Raw genomic sequence first — 20,086 nt, 5'->3', positions numbered from 1 at the left:
TCTATAAGCTTCTGCGTGAGATTTTGTAGAAAAGGACCTATTAGTTCTTCCCGTTTTACCTTATATTCTCCTGCTAAGCATTCATTTTTTAGCTTTCGTACCTCAAATTTCCGAAGTAGGTTGGTTTTTATTCTGCGGGTCTTTGAAATTCGGCATCTGCAGACGCTTTTTACAATTTAATTACAATTAATTGTAATTAATTACAATTTACTCTCCGATAAAATCTCACATTGGAGATGCTAGATAACCATTTTTTGGTAATAATGTATGAAGAAAATGCCATCTGAATTACGTAGTTGAAGATAATGTCAATTGAATTACGTGACCTTACCATCGAAGATGCCTCTCACCCACTTTTTTTTTGATAATCGGTGCAACCCCATATCCATCGCGGATATCCTCATTTCGGATGTGATCAAAAAATGTCACGCTACTAGTCCAACGCAACATCTTCATCTCCATTACCGTAAGACGCCGTTCATTGGCTTTTATAGTCGACCAATACTCAGAACCATAGAGAATGACAGGATGGACAACATTGCGGTAAATTTTAAATTTGAGACGTTCTTTAATACATCGATCACAAAGAACACCAGTTGTGGAACGCCACTTTATCCAAGTTGCGATAATGCGTGAAGCAATTTCTCAACGGAGTTCTTCATTGGCTGATATGTTAGCATTGACTCAGTGCGAACTGCAAAGTGCGCGAGTAAGGAGTCAAAATGTACACACTTAAAGTGAGACAGGATTCATTTTCGGAAATTACTCAAGCCAAAAATCCGAAAAAACAAGAAGGTGCGCGTAAATGAAATCTACGCCTCAAAATATATCCCATTCCGATATCTGCTCTGACATTCGAGTGAAATATTAAAATTCCATTCATGAAGAATCTACATCTTCCCAGCCCTTTTTAAGGTTATGTGTAAAACAACCCTATTAAAAGCGGTTTACCGTCTGTCTGTCTGCACATACTGTAAGCAGAATTATCAAGTACTGCCTGCGGCTCATATTGGTAAACCGCAAATGTTCCCGTGACCAGCTCACGCTTGTATACAAGATTTTGATGAATCACCTTATATACAGCATTATGCTTGTTCGTGTATTACACTGGTGCCGTTACAGTGCAGTCAAAAATAAGATGGCCCAACGTCTCTAACGCCAACCCGCACGTTCTGCAGTGGTCGTTCTTCACCCGCTCTTTCATTATGGGCTTTGTATAAGCTCGGGTACAACCACACCGCCCTCCCTCCGTCTCAGCGAAGAACTCCTCAGTACACAATCATCTGTTCTGCACCCGATACGTGCCAGGCCCCCTAATGTTCTTCACGTTGTTTATGGCGAGTCGAACTTTCTCTTCGGTAACATCCGTAAAATTCATGCCAGGTGTAATTGCATGGCGGGTGACTTCGGCGGTGATCCACTCAACATGCTGGGCGAGTAACACCCAAAACTCACCTCAATATTCTTTCGCTTCCGGTATCGAAAACTGTACTGTCTGGACGCGCTGAGTGATCTGAAAAAACTCTCGCGCACATTGCGTTCTAAACACGTCTGGAGTGGCTTTCGCCATACCATCACAAACGACACCATACGACAGAATGTTTCTGCTTTAGTGTATCCAGAATTTCAACTACTGGTGTCTCCCTGAAGATAACATAGTTCCTGTAAACTCCCTGCACTTTATTTTTGACCAGTCTGCTAGCACTGCCAATACTGACTTAAATCAGCCTAGCAATGTCCTATCTTAGTGAGTCCCGCGACGTTCCAGACGAATTTTTCATGGTGAATCTCTTCTCCACTGAAACTAATAACGGGAAAGCGGATCTTCTGACCATGCAACCTGACAGCCGTAACCGCTCTACAATACTCAAGTAATTGTAGTTGCAGCAGAGACAAATCAACACAAAGTCGAAATGTCATCTCATCATTGATTTGAGATAAAATTCTCAGAATACTTTGTCTATGCAAAGGGTCTATTTGCGAGAATTCTATACAGCTGGAAGGTGAAGAAGATTGCATCGGCGAGTACTGAAACTGTTGCCCGCAGTGCAGCGTGGTGTTGTTGATGCCACTGCCCCCATCGACTCTTTATCACCAGTTTCGGTGATGATGTCCAGTCGAACATGCTCAATGATAATGACCGGGGTTGTGTCGCTGCGAGTAATAAAGCGGCACTGATCTGGCACTTACTGCACAGGTACGTTTACAATTTGCAGGAAACGCTCGACGAATCTCTGCTGCAACAAGAAGTGGTAAGATGATGTATACGCCCCGCCGTAATTTCGTGGTAAGAGCGGATGATAAATGGGTTCAGTTCCTCAGTCCACTTCATCCGCTACCTATGCAAACCTGCTCAAGTGGACGTTGAACCGCTTCACGATCAGCGATTTCGGCGCCCTCCTGTCCATTACGGGAGTCCAACCCAGTCACCAAATCAGACGACTTCCGCCGAATCTCCGTAACGGACCTCAAATTTCTTTTTCTTCTCATTCGATGGATTTGCATTTTATCCCTAACTGTTAGGTGTGGTGATAGCCTCCTCAGTGAGTAATCTGCAAGACAACAAAGTTCCTGCACTTTCCTCACGTGCCCCCTGAGACACTGCGCAGAGTTTTAAAGGGTTTTTACTAAATTAAGAAACAAATTATTATAAGAATTACACTTGAGTTCTTACCAAATTAAGAAATTAATTATTATAAAAACTACTAACTTAAATAACACTTTCATTTGTACGAATGGAAGAATTGAAGAAAGGGGATTGATTCCTTTTATGATTGCAGCTATATAAAAAAAAATCAACACTCATACAGCAGAGGCAGTGAAAGAATTATATTTAACCATTCTTGACAGAAAATGGACAGGAAGCTAGCTAATTCTGGTTGCCCCTATTGAAAACTGGTCCGGTTCTACTCACCAAAAATGTCGAAAGTTAAAATATTAATATCAAGTTTGAAGTTATCAATTCTACAAAATTGATTGCAAAAACTAGACTTCATAGAGATTTGTAAATGTCGTTTTACTTCAATTTTGCTAGAAAATGTTCACAATTGAGTTTCCATACAGGTAGCCAATTAATTGATCCCCCTAACTGAATTTTTACTAAGCAAAACATGACGTTCCTAGCACTTTAAAAAACAATTGTTTATTTTTATTATCATAAATTATTGTAAATGCTTTTCAAGAAAATATAAAAATGAGAGAACTAATATTAAAAATTTTCATAGGGCTTGCCGTTTTATGTCGAACAGTTCAGAATGGACCCCTCAACTCGGTTAACTATATCTTTTATTTCAGGTAAGTATCTTTGGTCAAGTAAAATATATTTGTTTCTGCTTATATCATTCTTAATTTATAATGCATGTTTCAGTCCGAATCAAACGAATACTTACGGAATAAATAACTTGAAATACATCTTGGATGATCCAAATTTTGACATTCAAAAAACTACAACGCTTTATGTACACGGCTATGAGGAGAAACAGGAAGACGAAAGTATAAAATTAATAACTACGTCATATCTAGAACGAGGCAACCATAATATAGTAACATTGAATTGGACAGCATTCGGCGGTGGAAATTATTTCTCTACTGCTCTTCCTAATGTGTACAAGGTAAGAAATCTGTATCATTATTTATCTTACAGATTTAAAATTTTATCTAATGAGATAAGGTGACGTATTGTACATTGTGTGAAATAATTACACCGGATAGTAAGAAATTTTATTTCTGTCTGTCCGTCACACGCATTCTTCTCGGAGATGGTTATAGCGATTGACACCAAATTTGGTACAAAGGTGGGAACTGTGAACGCTCACGCATACAGTGAGTTACATCCTGTTAAGCTGAATTTAAGGGGGGTCCCCATAAATGCAAAATGGGGGTGTAAAATTTTTTTTTCATCAAATATAGTCATGTGGGGTATCAAATTAAAGGTCTTGATTAGTACTTTTCAAACTGGTCTTAGTTTTGATATTTGTTGGAAAGGTGGTGGTGGTTAAAAGCGATCATTTCTTTAAAGGAGCCATTCTCAGAAACTACCACACCAAAAAATCTGAAAAGAATCAGGAGTCTGCCACTATATGGTGCCTAGGCTCCGAAATACCTTTCATACCGATATCTTTTCAAATAAAGTTAATAATAGTATATTACTATAATGTTTAGTCATTCGCTGCAAAACCCCCTTTAGGATCATTTGATATAGGCTACAATATAGAGCATGATCTCATCAAGTTTGGTGAAAATCGCACTATTACTAACAAAGTTATAGTACATCAAAGTTGTTGCTTCTTTGAAAATGGATACTCTCACATAATATATGGATATATTACAAGCTACGTATTAAAAAATGCACAAAACCTTTCATACCTGAAGCGTCCAGCTTCCGACTTCCCGACTTGTTTATATAATGGAAACAGAAAGCCATTCTATAATAAATACTTGTTTCATTTAAGGAGGTCATCCCGTGTGAAGGCCGTTTTTTTTTGGCTTTTTTCAGAAATTTTTTGTGAAGAACTGGATAAAGAGACAAATACGAATTTTTCACCATGGATTTGAGATTATCTTGAGCGTACATAGTAATTTTTCTAGCCCGGTCGCATAGCTAGTTATTCAAATATAGGGCAATTTGTATACCCATCTTCAAAAAAAGGTGTTTTCCTGCTGCCACGCTAGAGGGTGCTATGATCATCTTAAAGAAAGAGAAAAAGTAAACGGCATTTTAACGTACAGACTTAACTACAGTCCGCAAACTAGGATTATTAAAAAATATTAAAAGCTAAATTTGTGGTGCCGTGTTAAACTTTTTTTGTGAATTTTGGTGTTTTTTTCACGGCTTCTTCAATGAATAAAAAAAAATTACTGATCGGATCGCAATTATCCTAGTTTGCGGACCGTAGAAATATGTTCTGAATAAGTCGTGAAAATTTTAAAGAATTTCGTTGGATCGATTTTGGGCTATGGTGGCAGCCGATTTTCAACATGCGCATTTAAAAAGTGAAATGCGATTTTTAACCATAAAACCTTAACTGGCCATTAATCTGCTATTCCTAGTCCATAAACCCTAGGTTTCTTGAAGAAACACACTACACACACAACTTCAATTCTTGTCCTTTTAGCGAAGTCATTCAAACGTCATTCGGACCAATAAATAGGAGCTTTATGACGGCGATCGACATAAATCTGGCATGTAACTTATCATGTGTTTAACACAATAATTTTCGAACGGCTCCGAATATCAAAAAATCTTTTTGTCCATATATTCTACACTATATCTAGATACAACTGATGTAAAAAAAATGATTCTACGGATCCGACACACGGAATGACCCTCTTAAATAATAATATCCAACATCATCATCATCAACGGCGCTACAATCGATGTCCGGTTTAGGCCTGCCATAGTAAGGAACTCCACACATCCTGGCTTTGCGCAGTGGTCCACCAATTCGATATCCCTAAAAGTCGTCTGGCGTCCTGACCTCCGCCATCGTTCCATCTCGGGCAGGGTCACCTCAGCCATAGATAAAGCCCTTATAGACTTTCCGGGCTGGATTATCCTCAGCCATACGGATTAGGTGACCCGCCCACCGTAACCTATTTAGCCAAATTTTATCCACAACTGGACGGTCATGGTATCGGGATCGTCCATCCTCATGTAGGGAGCCAAAAATTCTTCGGAGGATTCTTCTCTCGAACGCGGCCAAGAGTTCGCAATTCTTCTCGCTAAGAACCCAAGTCTTCGAGGAATACATAAGGATTGGCAAGATCATAGGCTTGTACAGTGAGAGCTTTGGCCCTATGGTGAGACGTTTCGAGCGAAACAGTTTTGTAAGCTAGGCTCTGTTGGCTGCCAACAACTGTACTTTATTGTCTCGTTTGGTCAGTGCGATTCGATGTCGATGGTTCTTTGGTGTTTCACCCTGACGTTGCCACCGCGTACTTCATCTTAATTAATATGCATCCCAAGATCTCTTGTCGCCTGTCCGATCGGGATGAAGGTAGACTGGGTTATTCTTCCCAGAATATCGTCAGCGTAGGCCAGTACATATTTGGATGGACTTGAAAATTTAGCAAAAGTTTATGTGAATCTTGTCCATTTTTTGAAACTAAAATTTTCTTTCCAATAATCAACTGTTAGTCAAATTGCTCATAATAGAAAGAGTAAGAATCCAGACCTTTAAGGCGTAGTAAAGCACGTATTTATCGGTCCGAATGACGTTCGAATGACTTTGCTAAAATCATAAGAATTGAAGCCAAGGCTTTACATGTGTTCCTTCAAGAAACCTCAAGTTTATGGACTAGGTACAGCAGTTAAGTTTTTATGGTTAAAAATCGCATTCTACGCGCAAGGCTGTCGTACGGAAGGTCGCGGTTCAAATCTCACTGGTGGCAGTGGAATTTGTATCGTGATTTGACGTCGGATACCAGTCGACTCAGCTGTGAATGAGTACCTGAGTCAAATCAGGGTAATAATCTCGGGCGAGCGCAATGCTGACCACATTGCCTCCTAGTGTGCCGTTACGGTCTTGAATGAAGTGCTCTAACACACTTCAAGGCCCTGATCCAACATGGATTGTTGCGCCAACGATTATTATTATTATATATTCTACTTTTTAAATGCGTTTTTCTCGAAGAACTGAAAATCTACTGCCACCATAGCCCAAAATCTATTCAACGAAATTCTTTGAAATTTTCACGACTTATTCAGAGCATGTTTCTACGATTCCAACTAAGATAATTGGGATTCATTCGGTAGTTTCTTTTATTCATTGAAGAAGCCTTGAAAAAACACCAAAGTCTAAAAGAAAAGTTTAACAAGGCACCAAAAATTTAGCTTTCAACATTTTTTAATAATCCTAGTTTGCGGACATAAGCGCCCTGTAGCGTTGCAGCAGAAAAACACCTTTTTTGGAGATGGATGTAAAAATTGCTCTGTATTTCAATAATGAACAATGTTATCGGGCTGAAAAAATTACTACGCATGCTCACGACGCTAATACCTATATGGTGAAATATTCGTGTTTGTACCTTTATCCAGTTTTTCACACAAAAATTCTAAAGAAAAGCAAAAACAAGTCGGGAAACCGAAAGCTGTACGCTTCAGGTACGAAAGGTTTTGTGTATTTCTTAGTACTTTCGGGTGATATTGACATTCATAGTCTTCAATTTTCAAAGAAGCAACAAATTTGAGGTATTATAACTTTGTTAGTAATGTTGCAATTTCCACCAAACTTGGTAAGATCATGCTCCATATTATAGCCTATATCATTGCAAAATTTCATGGTACTAGGATGAACTTAAAGGGGGTTTCTAACCAATTACAGAAAATTGTAGTAATATACTATTATTAACTTTATTTAAACAGATATCAGCATGGAAAGTATTTCGGAGCCCAAGCACCATATAGTGGCAGCCTCCTTATTTTTTTCAGATTTTTCGGTGTGGTAGTTTCTGAGAATGGCCCACTTAAAGAAGTGATCATTTTCAACCCCCCGCGCTCCCCACCTTTCCAACGAATGTCAAAACTAAGATCGTCTTTGAAAAGAACTAATCGAGACCTTTAATTTGATACCCCACATGACGTGTGACGGACAGACAGACAGATAGACAGACAAACGGACAGACAGACATACAGACAGTGAACCGATTTTAATAAGGTTTTGTTTTTACACAAAACCTTAAAAACGGCCCTCACAAGGGATGACCCCTTTAAGATAACCCTCAAAATGGCGACCAGATATGGAATTATATATGTATATATTATGCGGGCATAATTAGTTTAAATAAATGCAAAGCAGCTCTCGGAACTACTCGTAATACTAAATTATCTATCTGGCTCTTAAACGCAATTTCCACCGCTGATGTATTTTTTCTGCAATAATCTAAACTTGTGAGTTACAAGGAAGATTGAATTTTTTTGTGGTATTCTGGCTCTAGTTACACTTATGAACTCAGAAAATATGTTCAAAAAAATTATAGGGGGTTTCAATAGATAGAATAATAAATAATGCCTGTGAGTAACCCTCGTCCTTACCAGGGTAAAAACTCCCAATACAAGCATCCTATTGTTCAATTAATCCAACTAAGATATAAGAAGCACATAATCAAAACACTTGTTGCTAATATAATATTACTTTATTTCCGAGTTGTCACAATTTCGGCAGATATCGGATTTTACCTAATACAGACACTAAGTACCAAGCATTTAGACTCCTAAGACCCTACTTACAAGATAAAGTCGCGCTGGTGATGGTGGCCGGTTGTAAATTAATGGGAGAATCCGTCGAGAACTCCCCACAACATCGAACACGTAAACAGAATGGTATATTTCTGCATTGTTTGAACCAGACTGTTTGAGAGTGCCAGAACATCAGGAGAAGCCGGGAGGGATTCTGGTACAATACCTGCCCCTGACAATATTATGGGAACACAACCACTACAACCACTTTTCGAGATGCCAAATTTCTTTGATTTCCCGAGCCAGTGGCTCATAGTTCACTTATTAGTTTATGTTACTTATTATTAAATTATTTTTTTATATTTTTTTTAAATTTGTGCTACTTTTTGATATAAAAAAAATAACGCTCCAGGAGACTTCGCCGGCACCTCATACTTCGTCAAATAAATTTGAACTATGTGTCTCTTAAATTCAAGCTTGTGATATTTTCATATGCTTTTTTTGTAACAATGTCATGAATTATTCAGAACTGCATCTAATAAACATGTGAACAAAGGCCACCACCACTTCTTTCTACGTATCTCTTCATCCATCTGGTCCCCCATATGTAAATTGTACTGTGTGGGCTACTGAAGAGAAATATTTTTTTTTCTCCTTTTGATTAAAGCTGAAAATGAAAACATTGTATCATAAGTACTCTGGAAAATTATAACTCTAATCTGTTTCATTGTGTGAAGAGTGGATAATCCAAAAGATGTAGACCCTATTGGAATCACGGAATTGTCCACCCATTTGATTACAGCTACTCCACCTATTTTCTCCAATTTAATCATTGAACTGCTCCTTGGTAATGAACATTCCTTGGAAGTCTATTTTCTCGAAAAGACTCAGGTCAATTGTAGCCCTTTTCTTTCAGAAAAGAGAGAAGGTTTATACCTATTCACAAATGAAATTATTTAGTAATACATAGATAGAAGTAGCTTGTCATACATAATTGTAAAGAGATTATCAAAAAATATCTGGTATGGATAGCAAGAGTGGCGACAGCTTTTCCAAATGACTTTTCATATGCTGTCCTCTCTTTTAGGCTTTTACTTCCGCAGATTTCAAAATCCACAAGGTAGCCAAAATCAGTATTGAGAAACCATACTTTGTAGCGAAATCGAATTGGCTTTTCTCGGATGAATTGTTTACATCCATGTCGACCGTAATACTTGATCATGGCTGCGTCAAAGCACAGATGTTCATGTGGAATAAAGTACTTCAAGAATTTGGTTTTCAATAGCTCAATCATTGGCCTTAGTTTGTACGGTTTGTAGTTCATATTTATTGTTGTATTATCTTCCAACCATTACCTCATTATTTGAATAAAGCGATCCCTTCTTACGGTAGATGATCTTTTTTTGTTTCCTAATACATTTTTTCCCTGGAAGATGGATGTACCCACTCAAAATAAGAGTTCCAATAAATATCTATAAGAAACAAATGAATCAACACAATATATTTAGTTTATTTAAATAGAAAAAAAACTCACCCTGAGCTCTACTTTTGCGATTTCACGATTCGGTCAATTTTTAAAAGCGGCGTATTTTCCGGATTCCTCGATTATGAAAGATAATGGTTCGTCATAAAAAAAAACCGGAAAATATTTTCAAGTGACATGTCTCGAAATTTATCCAATTTATGTTTTTAGATTTCTCGGTCCTCGGATAGACCAAATTCCCGTCAATCCAATCCCTGTTATTAGAACTCTCTAATACCTCACCTTCAGGATCAACTCTATGTATTCTGATTTCAGCTGTCGTCCACACAAATTATCGGCTAAACAACCGGTGTCTTCGTCTGCACTGTCCTCATCAGTCAGGACACTCGGGGCAGGTGGTGCTATGTACACCCGTGTTGATTCTGTTGGAATATCTTCATCATGCACTGTTTCCAAGAACTGAATGGCCTCTTCAACAGTCATCATTTAATTTGACAGTATTCCTGAAATGATTAAGGTTTCCTGATGGTAAACTACCATTTCATCATCATCATCATCGGCGCAACAACCGGTATCCGGTCTAGGCCTGCCTTAATAAGGAACTCCCGGACATCCCGGTTTTGCACCGAGGTCCACCATTTCGATATCCCCAAAAGCCCCCCCCCCCAACTACCATTTACCAAAATAAATAATAATAATAATCGTTGGCGCAACAATCCAAATTGGATCAGGGCCTTGAAGTGTGTTAGAGCACTTCATTCAAACACCAAAATAAAGTAAATTTAAAAATGTAAAATAGTAAAAAGTAGTGAGAAGGCCTGGCGTTATATCTGGGTAACGTTGATCTTTACGTCAATTTAGAGCACCAAGATTTATAAAAATGAGTTTTTCCCCCATCGGGTACACAAAAGAATCATTTTCTAACTAAACTATTACCAAATTATTAATAAAAAATAATGTAAAACTAACCAAAAATTTGGATCCATGTTCGACAACAAACACTTGTTTGCCAATAGAAGAAAACCACTAGGAGAGGACTTGACGGCACAAGAACAATAGGGTATGGGGGGTAAAGGGCCAGTGGAATTTTCCAGAAGGCTTTACCATTACTCTCAGGTAACGCCAGTCTTTGCAGAAGAACCAATATGTAATAGTCTTTAATTGAAGTCGTCATTTTGATCATTTGACTGATACTGATACAAGATACTGGAACATAATAAACGCACACATTTCTTCTTTTATATGTCATGTCCCATGCGCTCAAAACTTTCAGCTACTTGTATTACATATTTCAATTTGTGTCTTACGTTTCTTTCTTTTCCTTTCAGCTAGGACCTATAATAGCATCAGATCTGCTGGAGTTATTTGCTAAAGGTCTGAATTTTGAACAATTTCACTTAGTAGGCCACTCATTGGGTGGTCAACTCGTTGGAGTAATTGGGCGGAGTGTAACAAATATATCGAAGAAGAAAACTGTTCTACGACGGTAAGCAATAATGCACACCCATATTAAAAAATAGGAACATCAGCGAGGTGAAGTGAATACCAATGTCAAAGTGTATTAGAATATTTGATAGGCGAACAAGTTGTTGCCAATCATCTTAATAGATAGTAAGAACTCCCAGATTCCTTCCCTTGTTCAATAGAGTGCAATAAATTGGACTCCTACGAGAGCTATATTATCAAAAAGGAACACTCATATCTATTTTGCCTGATATCAAAGGGGGAATAATAAAATTAACCATGTAATTAGTAAATATAAAAATAAAACTCTATCGTAGCTGGTCCCAAGCCTGGTTGTGAATGGAGGAATGGGTGTTTGCCACCGCAGCTTCTTAGGAGGTATGTGAAGAAAGTACAAGAACTTTGCAGTCTTGCAGACTAATCACTGAGGAAGCTATCATCACCTCTGAAAGTTAGGTATAAAATAGAAATCTATCGAATGAGAAGAAGGAGAAACTTGAGGTCCGATACGGATAACCGGCGGGACTGACTCAGTGACTGGGTCGGGTTCCCATAATGGACAGCACAGCTTATTGTGGTACAGTTACGGCTATCAGATTGCATGGCTAGAAGATCCGCTTTCGCGTTATTGATTTAAGTGACCGAAGAGAGCACCATGGAAAATTCGTCAGGAAAGTTGGCGGGGCTCACTAAGGCAGGACATTGCTAAGCTGACTTAATTCATAACGTTCATTACACTGGTCAACATGGGAAAATGGACAGACACTCTGATTGGTGATCTTTACTAATCATGATAAAAACTATATCCTACGATAAACATTTTTGGGAATACGAGAGGGTGAAAAAGGCGGATCAAGGGGTATTTTTATCAAAAAAAAAAAAACATAAAAAATCAGCATTCCACTTTATTTCTTTCGGTAAAAACCGACATTCCAGGACCCTTTGCTATACAAGTTGCAACTTGTCCGCTTACTCACCAAACACATTGCACCAATTGAATTCGCAAGCACCTCTCAGTTGTAGTGAGCGTGTGCTCCGAGACAGACTGTCTTACTTCGCCAGTTTTCCTTTTTCTTTTCTGAAAAAAGTGCGATGTTTACGTTTAGCAGAAATGGTTTTTGTTCCTGTTTTTCAAATACATTTCTTTATAATTCATAAATTTTTTGGCGTAATAAATAATGCCATGTTCTTATAAGAATGATGTGAATTCTTTTTGTCACATTTCTGAAGAAATGACTTTTAAGAATCAAAGGAGATCCTTGGATACGTTGGTCCGGAAAGCTTATGAGCATTATTTCGGTTGCAAAGTCGGGGATCAGGACAAGGCGTGGGCCCTAAAATGATGTTGCAAAAGTTGTTACATTAATTTAAATTCGTGGTTACGTGGAGAATCACGCACGGTGTAATTCTCGATACCAATGGTCTGGCATGAGCCCGCCTCTCATGCCGGGAGCTGTTATTTTTGTATGGCAGCAATATCTGGATTCTCGCAAAAATCAAAACATGCCATAACTTATCCAAATATTCCTTCGGCAATTAGACCCGTCGAACATAGTAATTTGTTGCCTGTCCCCATATCACCCGAAAACTACACCCTTGATGATAAAGAATCAACAAGTGAACAGAATGCGCTATCGCCGGAAGAAAAGGTACCACATAGCAGCCAAGATAAAGACTTCACGCCTAACGATTCGAACGAGCCAAAACTTTTCACCCAAGAAGAATTGAACGACTTAGCCGAGATTTAGACCTATCTAAAGTAAAAGCTGAGCTTCTTGGTACACCACTGGAGCAGAAAAATCTCCTGCAGAAAGGTGTCAATACTATGTTTTTTCGAAAAAGAAATTCTGCCTTAATTTCTTTTTCTCGCGAGACGATGATGACAAAGATTTCAAATACCATACGTCTCTGAAAACTGGAGACTTTTCATTGATTCTTCAAAAACTATTTTGAAAGCCGTTGTACTCAATAATGGAAATGATTTGCCATCGACCCCTGTTGCCTACGCAACTCGTATGAAAGAAACATATGACAATCTGGAAAACATTCTGGAAAAAAATAATTACAATCATGATCAATGGAGTTTTTGTGCTGACCTCAAAGTAGTGATAATATTAACCGTTGCAATCCAGTTAATATTACCACTACACTGGCTACACTAAATTTTGTTGTTTTCTTTATGAATGAGATAGCCGTAAAGAGACCCGAAAGACCCGACATTATGTGAAAATACTGGCCTTTGCGCGTGAATGATATTACCGGTAGTAAAAACATCGCGTTTGGCGGCTTGGTAGACAAAAGAAAAATCATTATACCTCGACTTCACATTAAGCTGGGCCTTTTTAAACAATTTGTTAAGGCTCTAAATAAGGAAGTTGGGTTCTTATACCTCAAGCAAACATTTCCGCATATAAGTGATATCAAAATCAAAGAAGGCGTATTTGTGGGACTCAGGGTTAACCAGTTATATGATGACGATGCTTTTTCCAACAGTTTGTCAAGAAAACAGACTGGGATTTTTTTATGTTTGTTAGCCGCAATTTCCTTGAGAACAAAGTGTCAGATAACTATCAACAACGAATTGAAGAATTACTTAAGTCTTACAAGGCTTTAGGTCGCAATATGTCATTGAAAGTTCATTTTCTCCACTCCCACCTGAGTTTTTTCCCGGAAAATTGGGGAGCGGTCTCGGACGAGGCATTCGGATTAGGCAAGTCTCGAATTCAAGTCATCCGCAAAAGTTATTACGAGCCGCATGCCGGACATATCATTGGTGAAGAATAAATGCGGTATCCCTCCATTGGCATATGCATTCGGATTATTGTCATGGATGAAAACCAATCTAGAAAACATGCAGTGGCGGATACTGACTACTATGACCAATGGCTGAATGCACCATCCAAATTCTGTCGTGGAACGGATAAACCTGGCTCGTGGCGTCGTAGACAAGGGCGTGGTAGACATGGCGTCGACTCGCTATGCATTTGTTTTTACAGCAAAGAGGAGGCCACTCCCTTGCATGTGACTGTTAGTAAAGTAGATTGCGAGCTAATTCCACTTTACTTGAAGGATCGAATGGGGTGAAGTCAGACCAAGAGCGTATTGATTAGTGGAAGTCGAAGACACTGCACGGTAAACACGTATATTATCTCTGCAGCCGTTTTTTTCGAACAGATGGCTGTGTACTGAGGAATTCTTTGCTGAGACGGAGGGACCTATATGTGCCATTCAGGACGGCGACAAAGCTCAGAATGAATGGGCGGGTGGAAATCGACCAGTGCAGAATATGTAGTTCGGCGTTAGATACGTTGGATCAGCTCATTTCTAGCTACACTATTATGGCACCGGTGCAGTACACGAATAGGTATAATGCTATATGTAAGGTAATCCATCAAAATCTTGTATCCGGTTTACCGATATGAGGCTACTGTAGAAATTTCAAAAAATCGATCCCTTGTTTTTTTCGCTGAAAAAATTACTTAATAATCCCCAGAAGCAGGAAAGGGTTGTGCCATGGCTTGTTGAAATTTACCGGAGTTGCATCACTTTAGGATACGTACCGCAGTCCTGGAGGCGCGCATGGGTGGTTTTCATACCAAAAGCGGGCAGGCGCGGTCATGAGTCCGCTAAGGACATTCGGCCAATCAGCCTGACCTCTTTCGTGCTGAAGACCCTAGAACGCGTCCTGGACATTCACTTAAGGACGATTATGGAGAAAACGCCTTTCTCTAAGTCCCAGCATGCCTACCTCAAAGGAAAATCCACAGAAACCGCCCACCACGAGGTAATTGGCACGGTTGAGCGGTCGCTGCAGTACAAGCAGTATACCCTGGCAGCCTTCTTGGATATAGAAGGAGCTTTCAACAACGTCAATACCAACGCCATCAAGGAAGCCTTGACCGGTATTGGATTGGAGGGGTATCTCACGCATTGGATTATATCCATGCTGAGTACCAGGATAATCCAGTCCGATCTGGGAGGCAACCACTTGACCAGAAACAGAGGCACGCCCCAGGGTGGTGCCATCTCACCGGTGCTCTGGTTAATAGTAATGGACAAAATTTTACGTACATTGGACAGCAGCGGGGTGAAGGTGGTGGCGTATGCCGATTCTAACGTACGGCTCTATTGTATGGTGGCAGGCTTTGAAGAAGAAATACAATAGAACGAAGCTCTGCAGTCCTGCCCTTCAGATGCTCTCAATGTACTCCTAGATCTCCTCCCCCTAGACCTCCACATCAAATATGTTGCAGCGTGCAGTGCCGTCAGACTACGTGAGTCCGGATGCTGGGCTCCTACGGTCACAGCAACATCCTAGATGAAATACCTCGAGAAATCTGGGCATCCCCCACGGACTATGTCACACGCAAGCTGAACTTTACGAGAAACTTTGCTGTGGACCTTCCAACCAGAGCAAAGTGGAAGACCGGCGGCGTGTTGCAAGACTATGACACGGTATTCTTTACGGACAGATCAAAGATGGCCTATGGAGTCGGCGCGGGGGTTTTCTCGAATACACACGGTGTATCCAAGTCGTGTGGTCTCCCAGGTTTCACCAGTGTATTTCAGGCGGAAGTACTGGCGATATTGGAAGTCTGTCGATGGCTGGAGCGTGATTCGAGCCCCAAGCGTAACATAGCCATTCTGACCGACAGCCAAGTGGCCATCAAGGCCTTGTACTCAACGACGACATCTTCCCGGCTGGTGGGGCAGTGCAGGGACGCGCTCAACCATCTGGGCGGCACGCTCAAGATCACTCTCCTCTGGGTTCCCGGGCATAGGAACATAGAGGGGAATGAGCGGGCTGACGGATTGGCCAGGCAAGGCTCTGCTCTTGGCAGTCCCTCGGGGAATACAGTCGGTGTTCCGCTGGCGGCTGTCGGGGGCTGAGTCTACTCGCACTACCTAGCAGCCGCGGGCCTGAGATGGCGAAGGCTTACAAGCTGTGCCAAATCAAGGAGAATTTGGCCAGCTTATAACATAGCCCGATCACGAGAGCTCCTGTGCCAGACGCGTGCAAATGCACTCAAGATTACGGCGGTCTGCACTGGCCCATAGGGGACCATGTCGCTAGGCTCGGCTTACCCTACAACTCGCATTGCCGAAGCTGCGGAGAAGGAAGGGAAACCCTCATGCGCTTTCTCTGCGATTGCCCAGCTCTGGCTCGAGTCAGGCTGCGGACACTGGGTAAACCATTCTTTGGGGACCTCAGTGAGATTTCTAGCTGCAGGGTCGGAGAGCTGCTTTCCTTCGTGAATGCTACGGGCTGGCTTTGAAGATCCGAGCCAGCTGGGCTCTGCTTCCCTGTTCCTATAACAGTCACGGTCTTAGGAGTTTGTGGCATCAAAACGGCGCACCAAAGCGCTAATTGGGCTCCTCGGAACGGCCACTGATACCTACCTACCTATACGTTCTCACACACAAAAATATCTCAACTCTACGCCTCAACACCTTACACGGCCAGAGTTGAATTGATGGTGCTGGCCGGATTGCCGGCACGTATATTCAGTACAAGAAGCGGCAGAATGTACTGTTCAGGCCTCGTGTATTACAAGCTTTAAGCGTGTCTGGCACTTCACTTAAGATTAGAGCACACTTTGATGAGTAGTTCTTTGACTCGACTCAGGTATTTATTTACAGATGATTCGACTGGTATCTCATATCGAATCACGATCCCTCTGCGATCAATGAGATATGAATTGCAACATACTGCTACGACAGGCTAGCGCTCTTACCACTGAGCCACCCGAACGGAAGGACTTGCGCTCCGCTATCACAAGTTTAAACGTTTGTCATGAAATGCTTCAATAAAAAAATTGATTTCCACCCATCTCAAACTTCCTTCGACCATTTTCCTTAGTTTCCAATCTCTGTTCGCAGGCATTTTGCAAATATGGCCGCCCCCCATAGTCCACCAATGCCACCTGGTTAATTATGCTTTTCAAATACCATTCTAAGATTCCTTTCGTCCATCCTAGGTTTATTTGTGTTTTGATTCCTCCTTTGATAACTGGACCCCTTGACCGGCTACCTCTATCTCCTATTCTGAGCAGATCCACCTTCAATCAAGCATAGAGAATGTTACTTTTCTGGGGTTTTGTAATGAATAAATCTACACATATTATTATTATTCTCTTAAGGGAAATTCTATCTACACATAACATTCATTTTATTAAAAAATAAAGCAGTTACTTTTGTCATAGTTTAGTAAGCATAGTTATCTCATATAATATTAATTTTACTTTAAAGGATCACAGCATTGGATCCAGCTTTCCCAGGTTTCTACCCAGGCATATTCTTTCGTAGAATCAGTGCAAAAGACGCAAGATTTGTAGACGTTATTCACACTGATTCTTGGATATACGGAGCTCCTGTACATACCGGCACTGTAGACTTTTGGCCGAATGGAGGGATAACATTACAACCAGGATGTCCACAGCGGAACTATGAATTACTCTCGGAAACAGGTTTTACTCTTGGAAACCATTTCTTCATCTATTCAATGAATTAATATCTTCTCATCCCTCTTCAGATTTATGCAGCCATCGACGATCATGGCGTTTTTGGGCTGAAAGCGTGGCCAATAAATATCCAGAGAAGTTCAATGCAGTGCAAGCTCGATCTTGGTACCAGTTCCAGCGAGGACGCACTTTAACAAACTACGACCCGGAGGTAGTGATGGGAATAGATTGTCCTGAGAAGTAATTTTTATGCGTTTCATGAATGTTAATATATTTATTATGTCCCTTTTCAGTCTAAAAGGAGATTATTTTCTCACGACAAATGCTCAGGAGCCGTTTGCTAAAGGAAAGGAGGGAGTCAGGCCAATAAAAACGTGATGTACTTTGGCTTTTAAACTTTCCTTCCGGCTAAACACTGAAAGCGAATCAACGTAGGCAAATCAAGCACAATGACCCTTTTATAACTATTACATTTTATTAAATTATACTTAAAATTAACCTTACATAAGTAAGAGTACAAGATTTTAACAATTTTCTTTGTAGACAAGAATTTTCTCTATTTTTGTTGATGGTTTTCTGAAATGTTTCTCGATCTAAAAAAACCGAATTTGTGTAGAGTTGCGTCTGTTTTTTCAATTGATGGGAAGAAAAATAGTCACTAATAAAAAATCAAAGTAAAAAATGGTACTAAAGGTATTTTGCACTGGAGACGAGCATGCACACATCTATTTGTATATCAAAGACTCAGAAAGAAAGTTTATAGAATTGTGTCGAGGCAAAGAAGTGATTTTTACTTTTTTATTGGAAAAGGGAAAATAGATAAAAACAGATATCATACAGTCAATCATATCCACTAATCACTTTTTAATTTCTCATATTAATTTTCTTGTTTTACAACAATTCAAGGATTAAAATTATGTTGCAAGTCAAACGTTCATTTTGCATTGTGTGTTTTAGTGTAGATTTAATGATTCATTTCTTCCTCTTACAATTAATTTAATTATTGAATTAAAATAAAAATAATAAATTTATCAATATATATAGATTTCAGTGTGTTCTTTATTTATTATACGATTTTTGCTTCTTTTATAAATTTTGTTCCATATCTGTTTCTTGTTTCATTTGCAAATAAACAATGCAATTCGTATTACGGTTCAATGCAATGATTTAATGAATTTTGCATGATTTCCGATCATCGGGTTTAACTGTTGTAGTCGCAGTAGCTGCTGCTGTTGTTGCCTTTGAAAATGATCGTTGCGATGTTATCCAACTATTATCGTAATTTTATGCTGGAAAGAAACGAGAGTGACACATTAAATTTTGACCAAAATAAGAATTGAAGCACAAGTATGTAGTCAAATTGTTAGGTATGCAGCACAAAACAGCCAGTTGAACGCTGGCTTCAGACAATATACGATTCGAGATTTGTGTTCTTGTGTCAATGCTTATGACCCCATGATGTAGTTCACTGATGAAGACGGTCTTTTCGTTGATTACAGAATTTATATGGACACGAAAGGACGACTTGGATGGGTGGGTAGAAAAAGAGCACTTTTTAGTATAAAACGATATTCAAAATCGCCCTGTACACGACGGTGACTTGTAAACATAAAAATCAGGCCACCCTTTCCACTAAATATATCGATCTTAAACTTGACTCTCCGCGAAGATTTTCGAAAAAAAACAAAATAGGACTACGAGCTCTTGCAGCTTCACACTTGATTCTGGCGACCTTTCCAGATCCTTACCTATGCTGCAATTAGGTAGTAATGAAAGTTCAATGGTCTCCAAGAGGCATTATTCCCTTTCCCCCGTGGTGGATAAAACCACAAATATTCTACAGATGGGCTTAGTCGTGTGCATTTGTTAATTCGGCTGAACCAATAACAAGTCGGTACAGGAAACTGAAAAAAGCCGTAATGGTTCTTTATATAAAGCCCTGTGAGATGGGACGTAAAAATACTCTCAAAGTGCTCCCCGCTTAAGAGGCGACTAAAAGGGAAACTGTAAATTTTAAAACTTTACTGCTATTATTTTCTCCAACTTGAGTGGGAATTTCAACGATATAGCTGGACATTTTAGGCCTTAGCGAAGTAAGATGGTGGGACTCTGGAAAGTAATCTTTTCCCTCTTGCCGCACATATGGCAACGTGCTTTTATATTCTGGAAAGTCGAGTGGTGCAGATGCGAATCCGGTGTCGGGTTGTTCCTGAGCGTTGTCGTGAGATTCTGGTCCAGGTTAAGGAGCATCATAACTGTACAATCCTATGAACCAACGGAGATTTCCAATGTAATGGAGAAGGATATTTTCTACAAGCAAATACACGCAATTCAGGAGAGGCTTGCTGGGTGATATTGTGGTCGTGACTGCTGATCTGAATGCCAAGTTAGGTTCTGACAACAGCTTGCTCGGACATGCGATGGGGAAGCACGATCTTGGCAACCGTAACGATAATGACTAGAGGTTTAGAAATTGCTGTAGTTCCCACCGCTTCGTTATTG

At 39.9% G+C, this 20,086-nt stretch overlaps 2 protein-coding genes across 3 annotated transcripts in view; one reads left to right on the top strand and one right to left on the bottom strand.

Moving 5' to 3' along the window:
• Positions 1–2,971: 2,971 nt before the first annotated feature.
• On the top strand, positions 2,972–18,268 carry LOC119647155 (vitellogenin-3-like). The gene is made up of 7 exons (XM_038047962.1): positions 2,972–3,063; positions 3,225–3,294; positions 3,368–3,611; positions 10,988–11,145; positions 17,373–17,590; positions 17,656–17,824; positions 17,878–18,268. The coding sequence occupies exons 1-7, from the start codon at positions 3,009–3,011 to the stop codon at positions 17,960–17,962; spliced, it is 999 nt and encodes a 332-aa protein (XP_037903890.1). The 5' UTR covers positions 2,972–3,008; the 3' UTR covers positions 17,963–18,268.
• Positions 18,041–20,086, bottom strand: part of LOC119647145 (serine/threonine-protein phosphatase PP2A 65 kDa regulatory subunit) — a 28,520-nt gene continuing 26,474 nt past the window's right edge. For both annotated transcript variants that reach the window (XM_038047939.1, XM_038047940.1), the window contains one exon: positions 18,041–18,873. Coding sequence is in view for 1 of the 2 variants with exons in the window: in XM_038047940.1 (XP_037903868.1) it covers positions 18,869–18,873 (5 nt within the window). In the remaining variant the exon portion in view is untranslated. The remainder of the gene's footprint in view (positions 18,874–20,086) is intronic.

This window comes from Hermetia illucens, chromosome 1 (genome assembly GCF_905115235.1).
Source record: "Hermetia illucens chromosome 1, iHerIll2.2.curated.20191125, whole genome shotgun sequence".
NCBI classification, from domain to species: domain Eukaryota; kingdom Metazoa; phylum Arthropoda; class Insecta; order Diptera; family Stratiomyidae; genus Hermetia; species Hermetia illucens.
Note: the sequence above shows the minus strand (reverse complement) of the source record. Positions and strands in the feature narration are given on the sequence as shown.

Coding starts and splice junctions, on each gene's coding strand:
- LOC119647155 (XM_038047962.1), top strand. CDS start 3,009: ATGTCGTTTTACTTCAATTTTGCTAGAAAATGTTCACAATTGAGTTTC. Junction 11,146..17,372: donor AAGAAAACTGTTCTACGACG/GTAAGCAATAAT, acceptor TTTACTTTAAAG/GATCACAGCATTGGATCCAG. Junction 17,591..17,655: donor TGAATTACTCTCGGAAACAG/GTTTTACTCTTG, acceptor ATCCCTCTTCAG/ATTTATGCAGCCATCGACGA.